This window comes from Folsomia candida, unplaced genomic scaffold (assembly GCF_002217175.1).
Source record: "Folsomia candida strain VU population unplaced genomic scaffold, ASM221717v1 Fcan01_Sc008, whole genome shotgun sequence".
Classification (NCBI taxonomy): Eukaryota; Metazoa; Arthropoda; class Collembola; order Entomobryomorpha; family Isotomidae; genus Folsomia; species Folsomia candida.
This window is the reverse complement of record NW_019091200.1, coordinates 1,772,064-1,791,294: the sequence shown is the minus strand read 5'-3', so window position 1 is coordinate 1,791,294 and position 19,231 is coordinate 1,772,064. Positions and strand designations below refer to the sequence as shown.

General features: G+C 37.8%; 5 protein-coding genes and 1 long non-coding RNA gene across 8 annotated transcripts; 2 read left to right on the top strand and 4 right to left on the bottom strand.

Annotated features, from left to right (window-relative positions):
- Nucleotides 1-365: 365 nt before the first annotated feature.
- On the bottom strand, nt 366-2,633 carry LOC110853278. The gene is made up of 6 exons (XM_022101530.2): nt 2,186-2,633; nt 1,854-2,115; nt 1,548-1,777; nt 1,364-1,491; nt 1,096-1,282; nt 366-1,019 (listed from the first exon to the last, which is right to left on the bottom strand). The coding sequence occupies exons 1-6, from the start codon at nt 2,480-2,482 to the stop codon at nt 693-695; spliced, it is 1,431 nt and encodes a 476-aa protein (XP_021957222.1). The 5' UTR covers nt 2,483-2,633; the 3' UTR covers nt 366-692.
- A 146-nt stretch (nt 2,634-2,779) lies between these two features.
- LOC110853619 lies at nt 2,780-3,710 on the bottom strand. The gene is made up of 3 exons (XM_022101907.2): nt 3,414-3,710; nt 3,134-3,340; nt 2,780-3,058 (listed from the first exon to the last, which is right to left on the bottom strand). The coding sequence occupies exons 1-3, from the start codon at nt 3,585-3,587 to the stop codon at nt 2,930-2,932; spliced, it is 510 nt and encodes a 169-aa protein (XP_021957599.1). The 5' UTR covers nt 3,588-3,710; the 3' UTR covers nt 2,780-2,929.
- A 116-nt stretch (nt 3,711-3,826) lies between these two features.
- LOC110853173 lies at nt 3,827-5,019 on the top strand. The gene is made up of 2 exons (XM_022101418.2): nt 3,827-4,417; nt 4,492-5,019. The coding sequence occupies exons 1-2, from the start codon at nt 3,971-3,973 to the stop codon at nt 4,801-4,803; spliced, it is 759 nt and encodes a 252-aa protein (XP_021957110.1). The 5' UTR covers nt 3,827-3,970; the 3' UTR covers nt 4,804-5,019.
- Nucleotides 4,821-9,401, bottom strand: LOC110852882 (protein Skeletor, isoforms B/C). Its single transcript, XM_022101027.2, has 10 exons — nt 8,753-9,401; nt 8,572-8,680; nt 8,306-8,486; nt 7,642-7,723; nt 7,350-7,572; nt 7,166-7,271; nt 6,929-7,071; nt 6,663-6,833; nt 5,949-6,446; nt 4,821-5,625 (listed from the first exon to the last, which is right to left on the bottom strand). Exons 1-10 carry the CDS (start codon nt 9,064-9,066, stop codon nt 5,155-5,157), a joined length of 2,298 nt encoding a protein of 765 aa, XP_021956719.1. The 5' UTR covers nt 9,067-9,401; the 3' UTR covers nt 4,821-5,154.
- A 1,959-nt stretch (nt 9,402-11,360) lies between these two features.
- Nucleotides 11,361-16,805, top strand: LOC110852883 (striatin-3). 3 transcript variants are annotated; one of them, XM_035854200.1, is made up of 11 exons: nt 11,361-11,473; nt 12,045-12,325; nt 12,391-12,543; nt 12,622-13,162; nt 13,240-13,443; nt 13,690-13,865; nt 13,920-14,089; nt 14,175-14,342; nt 14,408-14,719; nt 14,788-14,841; nt 15,146-16,805. In XM_035854200.1, the coding sequence occupies exons 2-11, from the start codon at nt 12,183-12,185 to the stop codon at nt 15,259-15,261; spliced, it is 2,037 nt and encodes a 678-aa protein (XP_035710093.1). In that variant the 5' UTR covers nt 11,361-11,473; nt 12,045-12,182; the 3' UTR covers nt 15,262-16,805. The 3 variants fall into 3 exon arrangements, with proteins under 3 accessions (XP_035710093.1, XP_035710092.1, XP_021956720.1); XM_035854199.1 differs by lacking the exon at nt 11,361-11,473 and adding an exon at nt 11,511-11,890; XM_022101028.2 differs by lacking the exon at nt 11,361-11,473 and adding an exon at nt 11,511-11,934 and having other exon boundaries at nt 12,012-12,325.
- An 8-nt stretch (nt 16,806-16,813) lies between these two features.
- On the bottom strand, nt 16,814-19,065 carry LOC118436355. The gene is made up of 3 exons (XR_004835393.1): nt 18,867-19,065; nt 17,955-18,171; nt 16,814-17,855 (listed from the first exon to the last, which is right to left on the bottom strand). It is a non-coding gene; the product is annotated as an uncharacterized LOC118436355 (long non-coding RNA).
- Nucleotides 19,066-19,231: the final 166 nt, after the last annotated feature.

Below are 19,231 nucleotides of genomic sequence, written 5' to 3'. Positions count from 1 at the left end.
GAAAGTGTTATTTAATCCTAGGGCTTTCGCATCCGAGTCAAAGTCTGACTTCATTTCCGCTTCACAAACTATACAGCAAATCAGCATCATCAGTTTTGAATTGTTAAATGCCACGGAATCAAGTATATTCATATGAAAGCTTATACTTACGACTGGAATGAATAGAATGTAACTTACTTGACCTTACGCAGGTCGCGTGTTAGTTGTGCGGATTCCATTGACAGCTAGCTTTAAGGAATAAAAGATTGCGTGGAGGAGGATACCGAGCGACATAAATTATGGATTTGTGAGAATCACATTTTAAACCGCAGAAGAGATTGGTTTCGTTTTTAATGATATGAAATTTAATGGATATCCGAGAACGCTGCTTTTTTAAAGGATATATATTTTTTTAATAATTCATATTTTAAAAGTCGTCAAATCAAAATTACCAAAGATAAGGCAAGTCATGGATCGTGTCCATTCAAAAACTAATTACTGGGTGGGAAAAGTTACAAATGTTAACATTAACAAGAGTTATTATAGAAGTTACGATATCAAAACAGAAAATTATTGCGTCGGGACGAGGGAGAGAATTTCAAAAACAAATTACTGGGTGGGAAGACTTATAATACAGTTTACGTCGTCAGGTTAAGATTGACAGCAATTTTTGTAGAAATTACGACATCAAAACAGTTCTAGTGTAAGAATCATTAATTCTGGAGCGGATATTTCACAAGCAGAATGCTCATTAGGGTCCTGCCCACGGCGGTATCATCGTCCATCTTGCATTGCATGTGACCCATGTCACGGGCCAATAGCGCGTCGATGTCGACGATTGGAGAGAATATGAGATTACTGCGAACTGGACGCTCACCTCCAAAGCCTTGAATAGGAACGTGGGGAAACTGTTGTCGAAACTGTTTCATAAATTTAATTTCGTTTTCTGAACTAAACTTGTCCGTCCCGGGATGAACAGGACATTGGGAAAAGAGGAGAGCGAAGCAGGCAAACTGATTGTTCCCAATAAATCCAGAAATCTATTAGAAAACGTAAAATTGTATGTATTTTGAAATATGTATGTATTTTCTTAAGTGTGTATGCATAGTTTTTTGCCTGGTGAAATTGTGGCTTCAAGTAATTCACGTCAGATTCTGTAATGTCCACGACAATTGAGGACACATAGTTATCCCCCTTAAAAACCAAGATTGTACCGAGTAGGGCTTCGTTTGACTCGTTTGACGTGGTGAACGTGCATTCCACAGAGGTCACGGAAATTTCAGGAGCACCGTTTGTGAAAGACCTGTAGTTGAAGGGCAAACAAATTTTAATCAATGTAAATTATTATACATGAAAAATTTGGCTTAAATTAGAAGTAAATTACTCTGCCAAGATTTGTTCTACAACGTTGTTCATGTCATATTCAGAAAAACATTGGAAGACAACAATCGCCTTTGTCCATAAACCCGGTGAGTTTGACTGGGGAGATTTCGAGGGCCACAGATTTGGATCCTAAAAAATAGTATGATTTAAAATAAATAATAACTAAACAGATTAACCAAACTTGCCGAGTTCACTGAAATGCAGTCAAGGCTAAAGTGCGAGGATTTTGGAATGCATAAACTGGCCAAAACGTGTTTAAATCGATGTGCCCCTCCAGCTGAAGTTATCCCTTCTGTCCAGACATGCTGAATACCCGAGCGGCTATCGCCGACAATCTCGGAATTGTGTGTAGAAAAGAAAACGATGGGAGCAGTGACGAGAATTAAGGTTTTCACATGAGGGAGTTTGTCTCCCTCTAAGAAATAAAGGATTCAAATCAATAAATTAATACAAGCTATAAATTTTAATTACAAATAAATTTTCCTACTCACCAGCTTCCGCATTAATATACAAATCCTCCACTTTTGGATTACCACAAATGATAATCGCCTCAACATCTTGAAACTTATTTTGCGCTTTCAATTTATCCCAGTGAGTCGTGTCCTGAATAATCGCAGAATTTTCTGCCCCCACTAAGTCCCACGGCTTGAAGAGCAAACTTGGGTGAAAATGATTCCTCCAAATTAATGGCATTCCACTCCCATCTGTCCAGAGAAGATGGAAGGGTCGATTCCCAACGCGACTTCGAAGTACCTGGAATTTTTGAAAACAAATTAATGCTACGGTTTAATTAAACATTTCCTCATAATTAAAAATAATGTACCTGATACGCCATGCTGCACCAATCTGAATTTACTCTGGCGATCTGCCTCAGGTCAGAATTCGACATGACGTTCATGATGAGAAGGAGGAAATTGTCATCGCTTGCGACGGCGTGGTGCAAAAGTCGCCCAGTGGCGATCTCATTGGAGACGCAGACTTTACTAGTCGAGCCTGCATCCACACCTCCCTCCATTTCCCTAGCCTTCCGTTTTCGACTTTTAATATTTTGACTCCCACTGCCACCACCACTGGCACTTTCGCCATCAAAGTCGTCCCAAGGAAGAGAAGAGGACGACATGCTAGCTAATAATCTACTTCTAATTCGCCTCTACTAATTAAAAATATTCCACTTTGCACAACTTCTTCAGAGGTAGTCGATTAGTTAATTAAATATGGGACGATAAAAGTCTGTCACTAAACTCTAAACTACTAAACCCACAGCATCAAAACAAAGTCAGCAGGAGAACAAATATTGAAATTGTGATGGATAAAGAATAAAAATATTTTTTCAGGCTTTCAACTCCCACAAAGAAAAGAACGCATTAATGTGGACTGGACGACTGACGAGAAATAAAGACAAATTAAGATTTATCACCGTCAACCGTGATTATTTTAACTACTTTCGAATACTTTTTAGTTTGCATTTATATGATATGTATTTAAACAACTTTATGTGTGCATATCTATAAATAATTGGAATGGAATAATAATGCAAACTCGTGATAAATTATAGTCTGGTAAAATTTTAATTAAGTTCTTCAATTAAGGGACGAGATTCTTTCTTCTTATCCGTCTTGTCTTCTTCTGGAATGAGACGGAGAGTCTCTTCTTTATAAAGATCATCTTTCTCATTGCCACATGCATCGTCATTCTTCTAATGAAAGAAGTAATTATTATTATCATTATTATTTGTATTTATGCATAAATAATATCTTCTTGTTCTAAATACCAAATTGAAAATGGATAAGATTGACAAGCTCCCTTTCCCACCGACCTGGTCGTCCAGAAGATTCTTATCAGTCGACCTAGTTAAGTCATTCTTTTGCGTGGGACGAGATGCTGACATGTTTTCTCCAGAGCACTTTTTACCCCCCTTCGTTGATACGTTCAACCCTTGCAATTTGTCTAGGAGATGAACACCCCCACCGCCGCTGACCTGGCATAACAAAATCGACGCCATGCAACTCCCAAGTTTTATAATGACCCACAAAAAATGTGAAAAAATATACTTTTTTCGCCTTATCCGATGACGCCGTCGCAGGGGTGTGGTCACCGCCGCCAAATAGTTCCCTCCCTTCTTCTAATTGTGACGAGATGAACTTGGCGTACGCTTCTGGATCCTTATCAACCATGTCATCCAGTGCTTTCCAGATTGCAGAAGCCTTATCCATAAAGTCCCCCATAATAATAATTATCAAGAAATTTCAATATAATCCAAAATAGATGGAATTATTTTTCGACAATATTTTTACGAAAAAATACTAAACTGAATCGAGAAATATGAGTTCGTTGAGTTCGTTGAGAAGAAAAAGGAGAGGAGGAATGATTGATCAATAATTTTTGACCTCTCGATTTTCGCATGATTTTCTCATCTCATTCGCATGAAAATCTTCCTCAACACAACAGTTTCGTAGTTGACCTCTCCTCACACAGTTTCAACACCCCCGTCTCGCAGTTTGTTGAGATTTGCATTTCGTCTCTCCCGATCTTATCATATCGTCTTATCAACTATATTATTTAGTCTTATCACAAACATAAATCTTATCTTATCGACCCAAAAAAAGCCATGGCTATCGGACTCGTGGAGGAAGTCGTACCACCATCAACACCACTGGATGACCTCGAGTTGCTAGACGGCGAACTCGATGACCCAGACTGGTCAGACGTATCATCACTCGATGACCCACAAGAGTTATCAACAGATTCACCACCAGCCACACCCTGCTGCTCGGGATGCTCCCACCATCACCACGACCACCCCCGTGATTATCAGCCCTTCAAGGTTGAACTATTACGTTCCATTTCCTACTCTGCAGCTGTCTTTGTAATTCTCCTAATTTCAAAATGGACTGGAATTCCTGGGGTCAATATCAGCCTGCCGGTCATCGTGGGAGCAAATCTTGGCCACTTTTATGTGCACGATCTCAGGATGAAACTGGGACGGCGACATGTTCTCAATCGAGTACGGGAAATGATCGTTCCTCTAACGGCCCAGGCAGATCTTGAAATTTTTGTGAGAATATAATTTAAAGTGTAATAATTCCTTCATTAGTTGATTAATTATTTGTCATTTCATTCTTCCACCAGGTAAACATAGCTTCCAGTGGAATTCTCTACATCGGAGTGGGTTTCCTTGTCCGCTGCACCCTCAAGTTCTTCTTCCAGGGGCCCGTATCCGCCCAGGATTTGAGCACAACGTTCATGATGAACAATTTACTGTTCGGATCGCCAAAGCAGGAGGAGGAACCAGCCATCCTAACGTTCACCTTGATTATCGCTACCTACGCTTATGCCCGCATGATTGTCAACGCTATCTCCACGATGTCCGCAATCCTGGCCGTGCTTCTAGTCAAGGATCAGCTCTCCGGAAAAATTCGGAACGTTATCGGTTGTAAATAAATAATTCGTCCTCATCATTAAATACAGACACAATTTATTCTCCACTATTTAATAATTGTCATTCATATATGTGCAATTTTGTATTTATGTAAATTAAAAGTAAATTGCTTTCGATATTTGTGTGAGCTTCTGCCGGTACAAAAACAAATGTAATAAAATGTAATGTAATAAAGTTTGATAAAATAGCATAGTTTAAACATTGGAACTACTTTTCTTTAAAAAAAATCAGTCTCTTGCGGTAAACTTCACCATTTTTCTGTATGTAATTAATAATGATCAGTAATGAAGGGACATGTTTAAATAAATATATTGCATAAAGCCAACCCGACCGATGACGTGATGGATGAGCTATTATCTACAACAAAACAGTGATGTCATGGTCATCACAACCATTCCAGTGACGAGGTAAAAGACACTGGCGACTTTTTCCCCCGAGTTGCTTTCCCCCTCCGCCTCCGCCACGGCAGCCCCCACGATTGCACCGTCCAGCACGTGAATCCGCCAGCCCATCCCGGGCTGGGTGAAGGAATGGTAGTAAACGACATCCGGCCAGGACGAGTTGGGCGTCACTTCGACGATCGAGGGCTCACTGCTGTTCTCACAGCGAAGTTTTAAACTATTTCTAAATTTCTCGAAGGTCGGGTAACTCTCGTCGAGGCGTCGATCAGAGGATTTGAAGTTGTTGCGACCCTTCTCCTCGTGAGACCAGAGGCAAAGACGGCCAGCTGCGGTGGGGCGGGAGAGGCCGCGACGCGTCGTTTCAACACCGGATAGGATTGAGTTAGATCGTGGGGATGAGAGAGCGTTTTGTCCGCCGATGGCCTGTGGAAGAAAGTAATTTTTCTCCTTAAAAAAAATCAATTTCTAGACATTAAACCTCGGGTTTTCCGATTTTGTAAAACCCGTTTTCAGCTTTATGATCAAAATTAGTTCAGAGTTATGAATTACAATATCTTATTTTTTAGGAAAAATTATTTAGTTCTGATATATTTTTCCCAAATTAAATTAAATTTGTTGTAATGCAAATTTTGCTTAATCAACAATTTTTTTCTAAAACCGGTTTGAAAAACCGATTTCACGAAAACGTGACAAAATCGAAACCCGGTTTATCAAAATCTTTGAATTTTCGACGCCAAATTTCTCACCTCTGTCGTGATAATGAAGGGATGATAAGTTTCCACATTGTGCGGATTATTGCCACCTTCGACCTTGAAGGAGTATGTGACCCCTCGCTGCATGTACAATTCTGGGGCGAGGTAGCCCTGAATGTACCACGCGTAGCCCGGATTTGCCACTCCGGTCATCCCTTCATACCCGCGAAGTCCAGCGGATGGTCCCAACCGGGCCGAGAACGTGCGGAGTTTTCCATCCACAATTTTCGCAGCGCCCCACGGCTTGAGGGCGGAGGATGATGTCCGGTCTGGAATGAGGAAGGGTTGGCAGGTCATGTCCGAGAATGACGAGGACGACGAGTCTTCCTCCGATGAGGTGGAGGAGGACGAGGAGGATTGATGAGGGGATGAGGATTTCGGTCTCGTTGGCATAAATTGGATTCGAGTGACATGCTTACGAGGGTAGAGGCGATGAAAGCCGGGTTGACCGGTAGCCAGGAGGCGTCCAAGCGCCCAAATTATTGGGATTGGCTGCAAAAAATCAGGACACATGTAAGTATAAAGTTAAAAACATGAACCGCCTCCACAAGAGTGAGGGTCCAGGTGGTCACATTTAGTACAAAAACTGTTCATATGTATCTACATAATAAGTATGTACCACCCATATTTTCGTCCAGTAGCACAATCCCGCTCATCACACGGTTAAGGCATTTTTAAATCAACAATTATTATAACTGATAAGTGTACCTTGTCGGGATCAATGTCTTTGTCCGCTTCATCTGCCCGTTTGAGTTGTCTCCGATACTTGATAACGATCAGAGGCCCAATTCTTCTCCCCTCCAAGACTTGGATCGAGTCAGAGTGCCCAAGTTCCGAATCCAGACAGACGCCACGTTTCTTTTCCAGGATCGAGGTGCACTAAATAGCAATTAAATAGTAATTTATCAAAATTATGACGAAAGTTAAGTATGGCGAAACTTGTGGCAAAAATTATGACGAAAATTAACGCTCACGGGTGCTTTTGCATCGACATTATAATCCTGAACGACTCCTTGTCCCGTTTTCACGTTAATGTGACCAATCGCTATGTCGGAAGACATCATTTGCGTCTTGTTATCCGAACCGGACAAACCGAACCCGAGCCAGTCGTCGTCATCTGTATAAATTTGGCGGAAATTAGCACATTTTTATGTTGATATAAATTAATTTATTACAGATAGTTAAATTTATAACTAATAATTTTCTCGTACTTGCAACAGCCACCATTTCGAAGGTGATCGTTTGTCCGACAACGTCCCAAGCGAGGTGAAAATCGTTATGGAGTGGGACGCAGTTTGGGAGGGAGTAGTCGTATTTCTGATAAAAAAGCCTTGCAACTTATTTGAGGAACAAAATCCGGACAAATTATTTGACGATAAATTATTGTCAACTTACAAAGGTACGCCGCAAACTGGGCGGGATAGCCCCACCGCCTGCACCACCGTCCGAATAAGCGCCAGCATTGCCCGATGTGGACGGAATGTTGACGTAGCATAACGCCTTATCCGCCATCTTATCGTAAACGGCGAGCCAATGGACGTTGCTGTCAGATAAGGTTAAGTCTCCGGGAAGAGTAAGTGTGATATCTTCCGCGTTGTAGGATCGTAGCGGTTCCAAACTGATGAGGACAGATTTTATTTAATTTACTCATTAATTAACTCGTAATTAATCAGTGTATGTAACTTACTATCCGTTTTCGTCTGGGATTCGCCACCCTGCTCCACTCCGTAACGAAGGAACGAGACCTTTTCCAACGGCAAAGTAGTTTTCTAAAAAAGGCGAATTAATTAATGATTAATTAATTTTCATAAATGTACACCAATTATATGTATGTAAAGCATTATCAACAAAGCCCGGATCAAAATTCACCTGCTGAAAATTTTTTATGCACAACTCTGGATAAAGTTTTATCACGCTTTATTCAAAGGATTCACAGGGTTGGAAAGATAAGCTATTACCAATATGAAAATTGTTACTAAAACTGAATTTTTGCTAATAATTGGAAATTTTGTTAATAACTCATCGACTTGTTCAAAGTTAAATGAGTGGGATTTTCATACAGAATTCTGGAGACGTTTTTGAAAAAAAAATGTTGGAATCCTGTCATCTTTTTCGTAATTAAAATAAGATGATATGCCGACTTTTGTATAAACGACGTGCAACTTAAACACTAATATTTTTCATAATTGCCTTTCCCAATTGTACTTTCTCCAATTGCAAAATTAAAATTATACGTACAACGTACATTCCATAAAATAAGTCTATTTTCTTCGTTAATTAATTGATCATCAATTGTTAATTTACATACGTGTCCTTCTTGTTAGCTAATTAATTCATTAGTGCTTAAATACCTTGATTGTGATACGAGATTATGGACAGTCGGCCAATTCGTATCGTCTTCATATCAATTAGTTCAATATTATCGGAGGAACAGTCTGAAATATCGTCGGATGCGGGGGTCGTGAACGGGGGCAGCGTCACGATTCCTGGCGGTTCAAAATTATCCGGGATATAAACGTCCCCAAAATTCTCCTGTGTAGCAAGTTCAAAATAAAATTGGGTCAAAAATAATTCTCAACTATTTTTTAAGAATTTTGTAAAAACGTATTTTATTTACCAATCGGGACAAATCATAGACTGAAATCCATTTCAGTTCTGAGATTACTTTCTTCTCTGGTAAAGTAAGAGTAAAGTCGCGATTATCCGATTTTTTGAGGACGTTAGTTCTGAAATTTCAGCGAAAAATGGCAAATTTTAGTAAAAAATTTCCTGTAAATTATGAAAAGTGAGATTATTACCGTCCCCACTGATCCGGAATGATGAAACCATTCGGTCCAGGTCCATTTCCCCCCGAACCTCCCCAAAAGTAGGCATCCTTCCCCATCCCATCATAGTAAAAGTTCTTAATCAGCAGCGTCGTTGCATTGACGGCATAAAGCGAGCCGGAAATGGCGTGATGATAAACGTTAAATCGTCCCAACAAGAGACCAAAATATTCCTCGGTGGACGACGACGATGACGACGAAGACCCGTCATTTTGTCCTGAGACGAAATATGGTAACGATATTGTGACCAGCAGCGTCGTCGCGAATACTAATTTTGAGATCCCCATTTTTACTCGACGACGGCGACCACGGCGTTTTTTTTTAAATCAAGTAACTTTCACCACGAAATTTGAAGTAGTTTAATTAAAATTAACTTTGATAATCCAGTTTCTTCATGATTACTTGGAAGATGAGGAATTTGTCGAAACTGGGGCAGGAAACACTTGTTGATTGGTTTCGCAGAGAGACCGGAAGTCTTACGAAGTCTGGACGGAATTCCAGAGGTGTTTTTTGTGAGATTTCTTCTCCCACAGACTGACACATTCAGGCAAGATTTCTTTCTTTATTATACTTGCTTACGTCTTTTTTGTAGGATTGGATGGATGGATGACTTCTTTTCTTAGAAGAGAGTGCTGTGTTGTAGAGCAGATTTTAGGATTTTAAAACATTGCGAGATTGTAGGTAAGGAAGGTGTAAAAGGTAACAAACGAAGTCTTTAAAGGCAGCAGCAGCATCACACAGGTATGCAGACAGGTACATAAATTTGTTTCGTATGGTTAACAGGGGTAGGAAGGAGCTGCATTGTATGTAGGAACGAATGAAGGTGAGAATTCTCAAGGGTTGTTGGATTCATATGTATAAAATAAACCTTAAATTGTACATTGTTACGGTTGTAGGGGTCGGATAGACTTGTTGTAGGGAAGGTATTTGTATGTATGTATGTACATGTAGATAAATGCCTTCTGTGTGTAAAGGCCCTGTGTCAATTTTTGTACCAATACTCTGCATGCATGCAATACTTTTTGAAATTATTTATTACGAGAATTTTCAAATTCAGAAAGTCAATTTTTCATAATTTAAAATTGACTGTGTGACAATGATAAACTCGCTATGAACACATATTTTAGATTTTTTTATAAAAATTTGTAAAATAGAGAAATGTTTGGCATGATAACTGGGATTATATGCCCGAGGCAGAGTGGGCATGGTCATGTATTTATTGATCTATTGATACAAGTCTTTGTTGAGCCGTTTTAAAAAATTATATGCAAATTACTTGTACGGTACTTAATAATTGAGAGAGATTAATTTATGAGTCGAATTCCTCCATAATTTCATGTTACATGAAAATTACTCGCTTTTTTTTAGATGAGTGAGAAGCAATCCAAAGTGAAACGACGTCTCAGTTTTATTTTTCGTCTTCTCGTTGACAAATGTTTTTCCAGAAACAAACAAACCTTAGATGCGACGTGATTTTTCTGAATGGAAATGAAACCACGGGGGGCACAGAGTCTGCTGGTAATTAAATTATTTACCTGAATTCTCCGTATTTTGCCCCCTTTTTACTTAAAACTACATCTCTCGTCGTCCCCATTGTTGCACTAATCCTTCCAAATCTGCATTGTATTTTTAATCCCACGACCTTTCTCCGAGTCATGTCGTATTCACACATTTTCCATTATTTCGTCAAATTGTTGCTCATAAATTCTTCGTCACATGACACCAGGTGCAAAAAATACGTAACAAAGCATTGCCACCAGTCGACAACTCAACTGAAAAAGTGGACTGATTTTTTGGAGACATATTTATTTTCAATCCAACCCACGCTCAACATTTATAATTTTGGAAACAATTCCAAATAAACAGCAGGCAGCCGAGCGACATAAAATGCAGATAAAAGTGGTAACAACGTTAAATTAGCAATGCATTTAAATCTTTAAGATGTGTCTGTGTTTTCCAGTCAAGTTTGGCATTTGCATGTATTTACATACACCCGAAAAACTGCATACATAACAAGAATCTGTCTCTGACAAGAAAAGTTTCATCTTATTTTTGCAACCTTGAACCCGAATCTCTTCTTTATTTAACAAAATGTTCAACTTCAACATTTGTCAACCTACAAGACTTACACAGAACTTCTGGATAGAATATCTTAAAAACTTATTTGCATAGCGCAAATATTTTAAGAAATACATAAACGTCATAAAAATGCTGCAAAAAATTGTAAAATTCGTGATTTTTTTAAATTTCAAAATTATGACACCTGATTTGATATGCATGCAAAATATAAAATCTCTTTAAAATAGTGGACTCATTTTTAACCGAAAAAAATGACCAAACCCACCAAAAGATCACAATTGAATCATACATGACTCGCATTCACAGCGTGTAAAACTTGGTGTAAAAGTGAAACACGAATCCCGAGCTTAATATGTAGCGTAATAAATATATACCAGATTTCTGCTTTCTTGATATACTATTTCCTTTAACAGAATGGTAGCGTCCAGTCATTTTGAAAATTTTAGAATTTATAATTTCTCCAATTTCTCAACTGGTTTTCATAATTTTAATTAGTTTTCATAAAATTTGATAGGTTCACCAATTTTACGATATAACGTATGCATAATCCTGCCCAGATCCGATGTGGATGAAACAATTGTAAAGTCGCAATTAAAAATTGAAATTGATTCAAAAGTGAGAAAAAATTTGGAAAAGTTTAAACGTCGATAAAAGTTTTTTTGATATTTTATTATTCCCGATTTATTTACGAAATTTGAGATTTTTTGGACTTTGGGCAGACTCTGTTAGTCCGAGTGAGGCAAAGACCCTCAACTTTTAACACATCCCAAAAACTTGTTAAAAAATATTACAAAGTTTTTTAAAAGATGATTTTATAATTGAGCAAAGAAAGAGCGAGATAACAGGGAATTTCTCAAATTAGAAATTATTTTTAAATGAGGATTCTAAAATAAGGAGTTGAGGGCTTGTCGAAAATTGTCGAAAATTATTACGACTTTGTCGAGAAGACTAGATATTTTGAGAAAGAAAAGTATTTGGTCTTCATTTTTTGAAAAGTTTCATAACTTGCGAAATTTCTGTAAAGAAATTAGTGTAAGTTTTTGAGCGAAAAGAATCCAAATTTTTAAATCTGAAAGGTAATTAAATTAATACAAGTTTATTTTTATTTGTTTGATTTTTATATAAAAATTCCCATTTTTCTTCTTTGTTACAGGTTTTGTGAAATAATACGTTGGGATTGTTGCAGAAATAAGAAAACATCAGCCGTTTTATCGACCCTGCAAGTGGAATATCTTCCTCTTGTTCCTGTTTTTATTTTGCTTATCGCCACTTCGTCGCGCAGGTCGCGTCCATCCCATCTTTCACTACGGAGGGTGGGAGTAGTATGCGCTACCCGGGCTCTGAGGGCGAGGGGACCTCCTCCTCCAACAATGGGGGTCAGACCAACAACAAGGACGGTGGCGATTCTTCCAAACCGAAATACTCCATTCCCGGCATTCTACACTTTATCCAGCATGAATGGGCCAGGTAAATAACGTAATTTTTATGTCCGTTGAAGCGTTGATGATAAGTAAATAAATTATTTTCACCAGATTTGAAACCGAGCGAGCCTCCTGGGAACTAGAACGCGCCGAGTTATCGGCACGAATCGCATTTCTTCAGGGGGAGCGTAAGGGACAAGAAAATCTAAAGAATGATCTCGTCAGACGGATCAAAATGTTGGAATACGCCCTAAAACAGGAGAGGTGAGAGTGTAGTTAGTGTCTAAACTTTAATTTATCATTGCCTAATGTATTAATTGACAAATCATCCATTATTTACAGGGCAAAGTTCCACAAACTAAAATTTGGCTCGGATCCATCCACTGGTGGTGAAGCGACCAAAGCCACCGAATTGGAACCAGACCCACCCGAATTACAATCCGCGATTGGTACCGATGAACCAATTACTTCTCAAGTCTCGTGGCGACAAGGGAGACAGCTATTGCGCCAATATTTACAAGAAATTGGATATACGGACACAATTATTGATGTAAGATCGAACCGGGTGCGATCTCTGTTGGGTTTGGAGGGTGGAGAGCAAGGGCCACAACAGGAAAATGGGGGCGAAGGCAGTGGTGGGTTTACAACGAGGGAAAAGAGGAGGGATCACGACTTGAGTGGGAGAAGGTTGTCACAACCCCCACAGAAAAAGAGCCTCGCCGAGGCAATGATGTTGGAGGCGGAGAGCGCCGTGATGGCGAATTTCGACTTCCTCTCTGGCGGGATGGATGTCGATGACGATGACGACATGGGCGATGATTTAGATGATGTTGATGAGGATAGTGCGCCGGCAAAGGGTGGTGGCAAGAGAAAGGGGAGAGGGGTGAGTAAAACATTACTTAATCATAATTAAATTAATATAATATTGTGACCATAAGTAAATATTTTGCTTGTGCGCAGGGACTTGGGGATGAAGTTGATGCTGAAACAGAAGAAGTTTTAAACGAGTTCAGTTTCCTCGGATCGGAAGAAGTGGGCGTTGGGGGTGAAAAGAGTGAAGACTGGAGTTACTCGGGTGGCGTTGGACGAGGTGGGACGGATGACGTCAGTTTAGGCGAGCTGGCCCAGTTGACGGTTAATAATGATGCAGATGTTAGCATGGATGTGAGCACGACACGGTTTTATTATTATTTCAAACCTTCATTATTACTACCGCATTTTAAAATTTCAAAATCTCTCAGACAATTAATTCTGAGATAGTTTTTACAATTAATGCGGAAATTAATCATTTCCGGCAGTACTGCCATCATTTTTAACAATTTGATGATGGAATTGAGTTCGGGAACAGTTTAATATCATGGAATGATGACAGTGATGATTGATTTTGGATTTGTTGTTCTCTGTGTTTAGGTCACACTGGACAAGGAAGCATTTAGAAAAACATGGATGGCAAAATATTCGCTGAGAAGTCATTTCGATTCTGTTCGTGCTCTTGCTTTCCACCCCGTTGAACCCGTTCTTGTAACAGCTTCCGAGGATCATACCCTCAAAATGTGGAACTTGCAAAAGACAGTGTCCGCCAAAAAGTGAGTTGAAAAGTAACCCATTTAAAGATCAATTAAGTAATTTGAATTCTATAGGAATGCATCACTTGACGTCGAACCATTATACACGTTCCGACAACATAAAGCTGCCGTTTTAACGCTGGTCATGTCTCCCAGTGGGGAGCACGTCTATTCGGGCAGTGTGGATGGGACAATTAACATGTGGACGTTACCAAGTTCTAATATTGATCCATACGATAATTTTGGTATGAGTGAACGGATAAATTAACTCTGCCTTAACAATTCAAAATTTTAAGTGATAAAAGTTGAATAACTTCACCATTATTGCAGACCCAACCGTTTTGAAGCGAAGTTTTACAGATCACACCGATTCTGTGCATGGATTAAGTCTACATTCTCAAAAATCTCAACTACTCTCTGGTTCTGCGGATGGCAGCGTTAAGCTTTGGGACGTTACCGCAAAGACGCCATTGTTACAGAGTTACACGTCAGACTCTGGTATGTTTTTTTATGAAAAGAATATGCAATTTTGCCAGGAATTTCACAATAATTTGTATTTTTAGACGGAATTCCCACCGCAATGGACTTTGTCCGCGACGAACCATCCCACATGGCCGTTGCTTATAACGCACAAGCCGTAATTTATGACTTGGAGACGAAGAAGCAGCTAATTCGCTTTGAATGTGAAGGAGTCGGTGGGATTAACAGGATCATCTGTCATCCAACACTCGCCCTAACAATTACAGCACATGAAGATAGACAGATCCGATTTTGGGATAATTCCACTGGGAAAATGCTACACGCCATGGTCGCCCATTTAGATGCTGTCACGTCGCTAGCATTAGATCCTCACGGGTTGTATCTTCTATCAGGAAGTGAGTGGTGCCTTATTAAAAAGCCTGGATTTTATTCCCAATATTCTCTGACACGCTTTTATTTCCAGGTCACGATTGCAGTGTTCGTGTTTGGAACGTCGAGTCGAAACAATGTCTCCAAGGTTGGGAAATATTTTATTATTGCGCCGAACTAACAATGGAGGTCTCCCAGCGTATGCTCTCCGATTTTGAGCAAACTAGTGTCAATCGATCAAGGATTTAATTAATATGACATTAGCAAATATCTCCGTCAAACCTGCGCATTGAGAGCTGGGAGATCATGCCTTTTGCAAATTTCACATTAACTAAATTTATGATTGATTTGCACTAATTTGGTTAAAATCACAGATCATACGCTGGGAGACCTCCATTGTAAATATCACATAACTATTCGTCACTAACTATTTTTGCTACATTTTATTCCAGAAATGACAGCGCATCGCAAGAAATTTGATGAAGCTATACACGATGTTTCTTTCCATCCTTCAAAACCATTTATCGCATCGGCTGGAGCGGACGGTTTAGCAAAAGTTTACGTTTAATGAATACTTTAACCAATTAGGAAATTGAAATAATGCAACTTTTTTGTGTGTGGTTTGGATTGTTTAGCCATTTAATTTTAATAAGTTTTAAACAATTTTATCAATTCAATCCCATATACATAACTTCTTTTTTTATAAAGAATTATGCGAAACATACCTCAAACAACTGACTCACCAGACGTATACATCACCTTATTAATTTTGTGCTAATTAATTACCATAATATGATTTTGCTGTCCAGTTTGCATGTGTTTTTTTAAGATTATCCCGTTGGGGTAGGAATTTAACTTGTAAAAAAATAGTAATAACAAAAATGAGTAGTCTGAAACTTAAAACTGGGATTTCTTTCGAAAAATTAATTGAATTCTTCGTTTCACGAAAATATGCAGGAGAGAGATAACTATGTAGGTTTGACCTTATCAACCAACCAATCAAACCATGAGTAAATCCAGCTCATTCTTAGACTTGTAGGGAGAGAGAGAGACGCTTCCAAAATTGACGTTTAATAAGAGAAGCAAAAAAAGCTATGCAGTTAAATCTAGTAAAATAATTGTCGAACAAACAAATAGCAAAACTATAAATGAATTAAAATTAGATAGACAGCGCTTACAAACAAAAGAAGTAGATTCTCGGATGCAACTAGATCATTAATTAATTGTGCAAATAATAAGTGACCACCGCCGCAATTACTTCCATATATACCGACCGCTGACAAACTAAATAAATACCCCAATATATTTAAATGCCTCTGCCTTTATATGTATCAACATATTCTCGTAGTGTCGCTCCTGCTGATATTAACTAATTAATAATTGTATACAGTTTAAGAACCATTATTTATGCACACAATAACTTGATAACTTGTTTTACGAAAAAAAATATGTATACATTTTTGGAAAATCTTGACTTGCTTGGCTTTTCTCTCTCACTCTCCTCAATCACTCACTCACTCACTATTTCTTATAATGTATGAAGAAGAGTCATTTTAAGGTGATTATATGTAAATTACTTAATTGGTCCAATCCTCCACTCCACTCCTCCGGTTTAAATAGTCGTTATTTAAAAAAAAGAATAGTCCTTAACAAGCTCCGAAGAAGAAGATATCACGAATTTACTTACCTACTAATCGTAAGTAAGCTGTTTAACAAGAATAATATGCAAAACATAGATAACCCTGCCGAATAATATGTACGATAACCTCCTCCAAGGAAAAAGATGTATTATGATGAGTTATTTATGCATTCGTGACTCTCTTTTTCCTCGAAATATAATGAATTCTCTAGTGACAAAAACAATGCGTGTAAATAAATACATATTATTTAATTGATAATTTGGTCTTTGTAAAGGTTGTCTAAAAACTGAGTTATGTATGTAGCGATATTATTGGTTATTATTATGTGTATAGCTGAAAAGATATGAGGGAAGCGTGTAAGTATAAGGAATCCAGCATAATAAGTACATGTATACATAATTATTATTAAGTAATCCATTAATAAATATGTGATGATGAGATGACTTCCCGAATAAATACTGAAAAAATCGGATTTTGCGGTTATTTAAGTGATTTTATTTTTCACCAAGTTAATAATCCATATTTCATATTTACTAAATGAAATTCAGAATAAATCCTGAAAAAATCGGATTTGCAAGTGAAATGGCTTAATTCTTCATGGAATTATGGACACAAACAATATTTCATACATATTTTAACTATGTAGGAAATACATACGCTTACCAAATATGAAACCCATCAATGATGGTAAACTTGGGCTAGAATTACTATCGAAAGGTTCAACTTGACCCATTTCTATTGACTCGTACGAAGAAATAATTATAATAATTAGATTCCTTTGGTTATGCATGCATAGCAATTATTAAATATTTGTGGGTTGTATAATTCCTTCTTCTTCTTCTTGAACGATGCCACCACAATGTCAAAGCTTTATTCTTGAGTTACGCTAAAAATTGGTGATTAGATATTGCATGACATCTGGTTTGCTTTGGTTTTTTCAATGCAAAAGGTGAAGTGGAAGTCATTCAGGTGAATAAAACCTGTCTCAACTCACTTATTTAACTTTTACGCATGAAATGAACGATGATGATCAAGGATAGCAAGATACATAGATATTTTGTATAATGCATTTTATGATAATAGATAATTTGACGTGTGTAATGATAATGTACTGATAATGTGAAGTATGAGTGTCAACAATAACGCATTTTACTGTTCCTAACACTGATGACTGACAAGTTAATGACCGACATTTATGTGCCACATTATGTAAATACAGTCCAGATTAATCAATCAATAAGAATGTTACGAACAAAAATTATGAAGCATCATTAATTAAATATACACATATCTAAAAAAAAATTGTGCTATGAATAAGTATGCATGGAATTGTAATAACGTACACTTTGTCAAGGGTCGCTCTAAAATTTACGTTTTTGGCTGTAGTACGAAGGAAATTAAATGACTATAGGCGTTTCGGTGAAACGTGGAAGTTTTCGGTGAAACGGTGTGTTCTTTCGGATAACGTGATATGAAAATACCCGAAGAAATTGGACTTTCTTTCTCGACATAAACTTTCCACCTGTAATCGTAAACATAAAAATATCCATTTAATTCTTAAACTCGATATTTAATGTACGCAATATTTAGGTAAATTAGAATTGACCAAAGTATGTTTAACCTGTCATTTCCAGATATTACATATAGATGCCAAAATTTGTAACACATAATGGACAAGGACCCTCAAGAGAATGAGAGCCCTTGTTCTTCACAGCATCGTTAAGGTGTTCCAATCGCTAAGACGGAAGATACGAAAATTCGCTTACGAAATTAATAGCTTAAATGGAACTGTTCATCCTGATTTGCTCATGTATTGGAAAGAGAGCGACGACAGTTTGCTGAAAGTCGAAAATAGCCAATTTAAATTATTTAAATATAATCTTCGAAGCCAAACTATTATTTACCACTATAGTTTATTTTATTTTGGCGTAAAAATTAATCAATTTCTCAAATTCTAGACATCTTAATGAACGAGTTTTCCCCAAAAATAAAATAAACTAGTGTTAAATAATAAACTTATTCGGCTAATTCGCCTAACGTAATCGTGGATCACGTGGAACTCTTATTACAAATGGAGCAGTATGCTCGTAATTTTGATCGAACTAGTGTTAATTGATCACAAATTTAATTAGTATGAAATTTGAGAAAAACACGATCTCCCAATGCACACGTTTGGCAGATATTTGCATCCGAAGAGGAGAAAACGCGCAGTAAATTTTGTAAGTGTAAAATTTGTCAACTTTAGGGTGCGTTTTTCCTCTTCGGATGCAAATATCTCTGCCAAACGGATTGGGAGATCGTGCATTTTGCAAATTGCGTTTGTGATCGATTGATACTAATTGACCAAAATCGGCAAATTCTACAATTCTACAAAATCGGCAAATCTAAATTCTACAAAAATTCATACCCATCATACCCGAAATTATGATCACATGCTAATAGAAAAATCATCATTTTTCTTAGGTGGGGCAAAGAAAAACAATGGAAAGAAAAAGAAATACAAATACAAAACTGCTAAAAAAGTCCAGTTCACCTAATTATGCATTTAGCCCCCCCCCATCTCAGTCATTTTCTTTTGAAAGTGTCGATGTGTCGATGTCGACCCTCCAGAAATAAACCCTCCTCTCCTCGTGGATGACGCACAATGATATGTACAAATTAATTTTGAAGTAAAATAAATATTGAAAAGTATCCTCTTTCATGGTGCTCTTTATCTTCATGCAAAGTTTCATTAGCATCAAGACAACATTTCTACTTAACATCACTCTGTACTAATACATCATCCATGCTGCTGTGTACACTATTTACATGCCAAAGTTACCACATAAAAGTGCGAATCATGCTGAGACTATATACATATTTTCGCTAATAGTGCAAAACTGCCGTGTGTATGTTACA

Bases quoted from the DNA above. Each gene is read 5' to 3' on its own strand.
- LOC110853278 (XM_022101530.2), bottom strand. From the start codon at position 2,482: ATGTCGTCCTCTTCTCTTCCTTGGGACGACTTTGATGGCGAAAGTGCC. The intron at 1,778-1,853 runs GTGAGTAGGAAA...TTTATTTCTTAG, and splicing joins GTATATTAATGCGGAAGCTG to AGGGAGACAAACTCCCTCAT. The intron at 1,492-1,547 runs GCAAGTTTGGTT...ACTATTTTTTAG, and splicing joins ACTGCATTTCAGTGAACTCG to GATCCAAATCTGTGGCCCTC.
- LOC110853619 (XM_022101907.2), bottom strand. From the start codon at position 3,587: ATGGGGGACTTTATGGATAAGGCTTCTGCAATCTGGAAAGCACTGGAT. The intron at 3,341-3,413 runs GTATATTTTTTC...TTGTTATGCCAG, and splicing joins CATCGGATAAGGCGAAAAAA to GTCAGCGGCGGTGGGGGTGT. The intron at 3,059-3,133 runs GTATTTAGAACA...TTCTTTCATTAG, and splicing joins TCTTATCCATTTTCAATTTG to AAGAATGACGATGCATGTGG.
- LOC110853173 (XM_022101418.2), top strand. From the start codon at position 3,971: ATGGCTATCGGACTCGTGGAGGAAGTCGTACCACCATCAACACCACTG. The intron at 4,418-4,491 runs GTGAGAATATAA...TTCTTCCACCAG, and splicing joins AGGCAGATCTTGAAATTTTT to GTAAACATAGCTTCCAGTGG.
- LOC110852882 (XM_022101027.2), bottom strand. From the start codon at position 9,066: ATGGGGATCTCAAAATTAGTATTCGCGACGACGCTGCTGGTCACAATA. The intron at 7,573-7,641 runs GTAAGTTACATA...TGTCCTCATCAG, and splicing joins ATCCCAGACGAAAACGGATA to TTTGGAACCGCTACGATCCT. The intron at 7,272-7,349 runs GTAAGTTGACAA...CTTTTTTATCAG, and splicing joins CCAGTTTGCGGCGTACCTTT to AAATACGACTACTCCCTCCC.
- LOC110852883 (XM_035854200.1), top strand. From the start codon at position 12,183: ATGCGCTACCCGGGCTCTGAGGGCGAGGGGACCTCCTCCTCCAACAAT. The intron at 13,866-13,919 runs GTGAGTTGAAAA...TGAATTCTATAG, and splicing joins AAGACAGTGTCCGCCAAAAA to GAATGCATCACTTGACGTCG. The intron at 14,090-14,174 runs GTATGAGTGAAC...CCATTATTGCAG, and splicing joins TGATCCATACGATAATTTTG to ACCCAACCGTTTTGAAGCGA.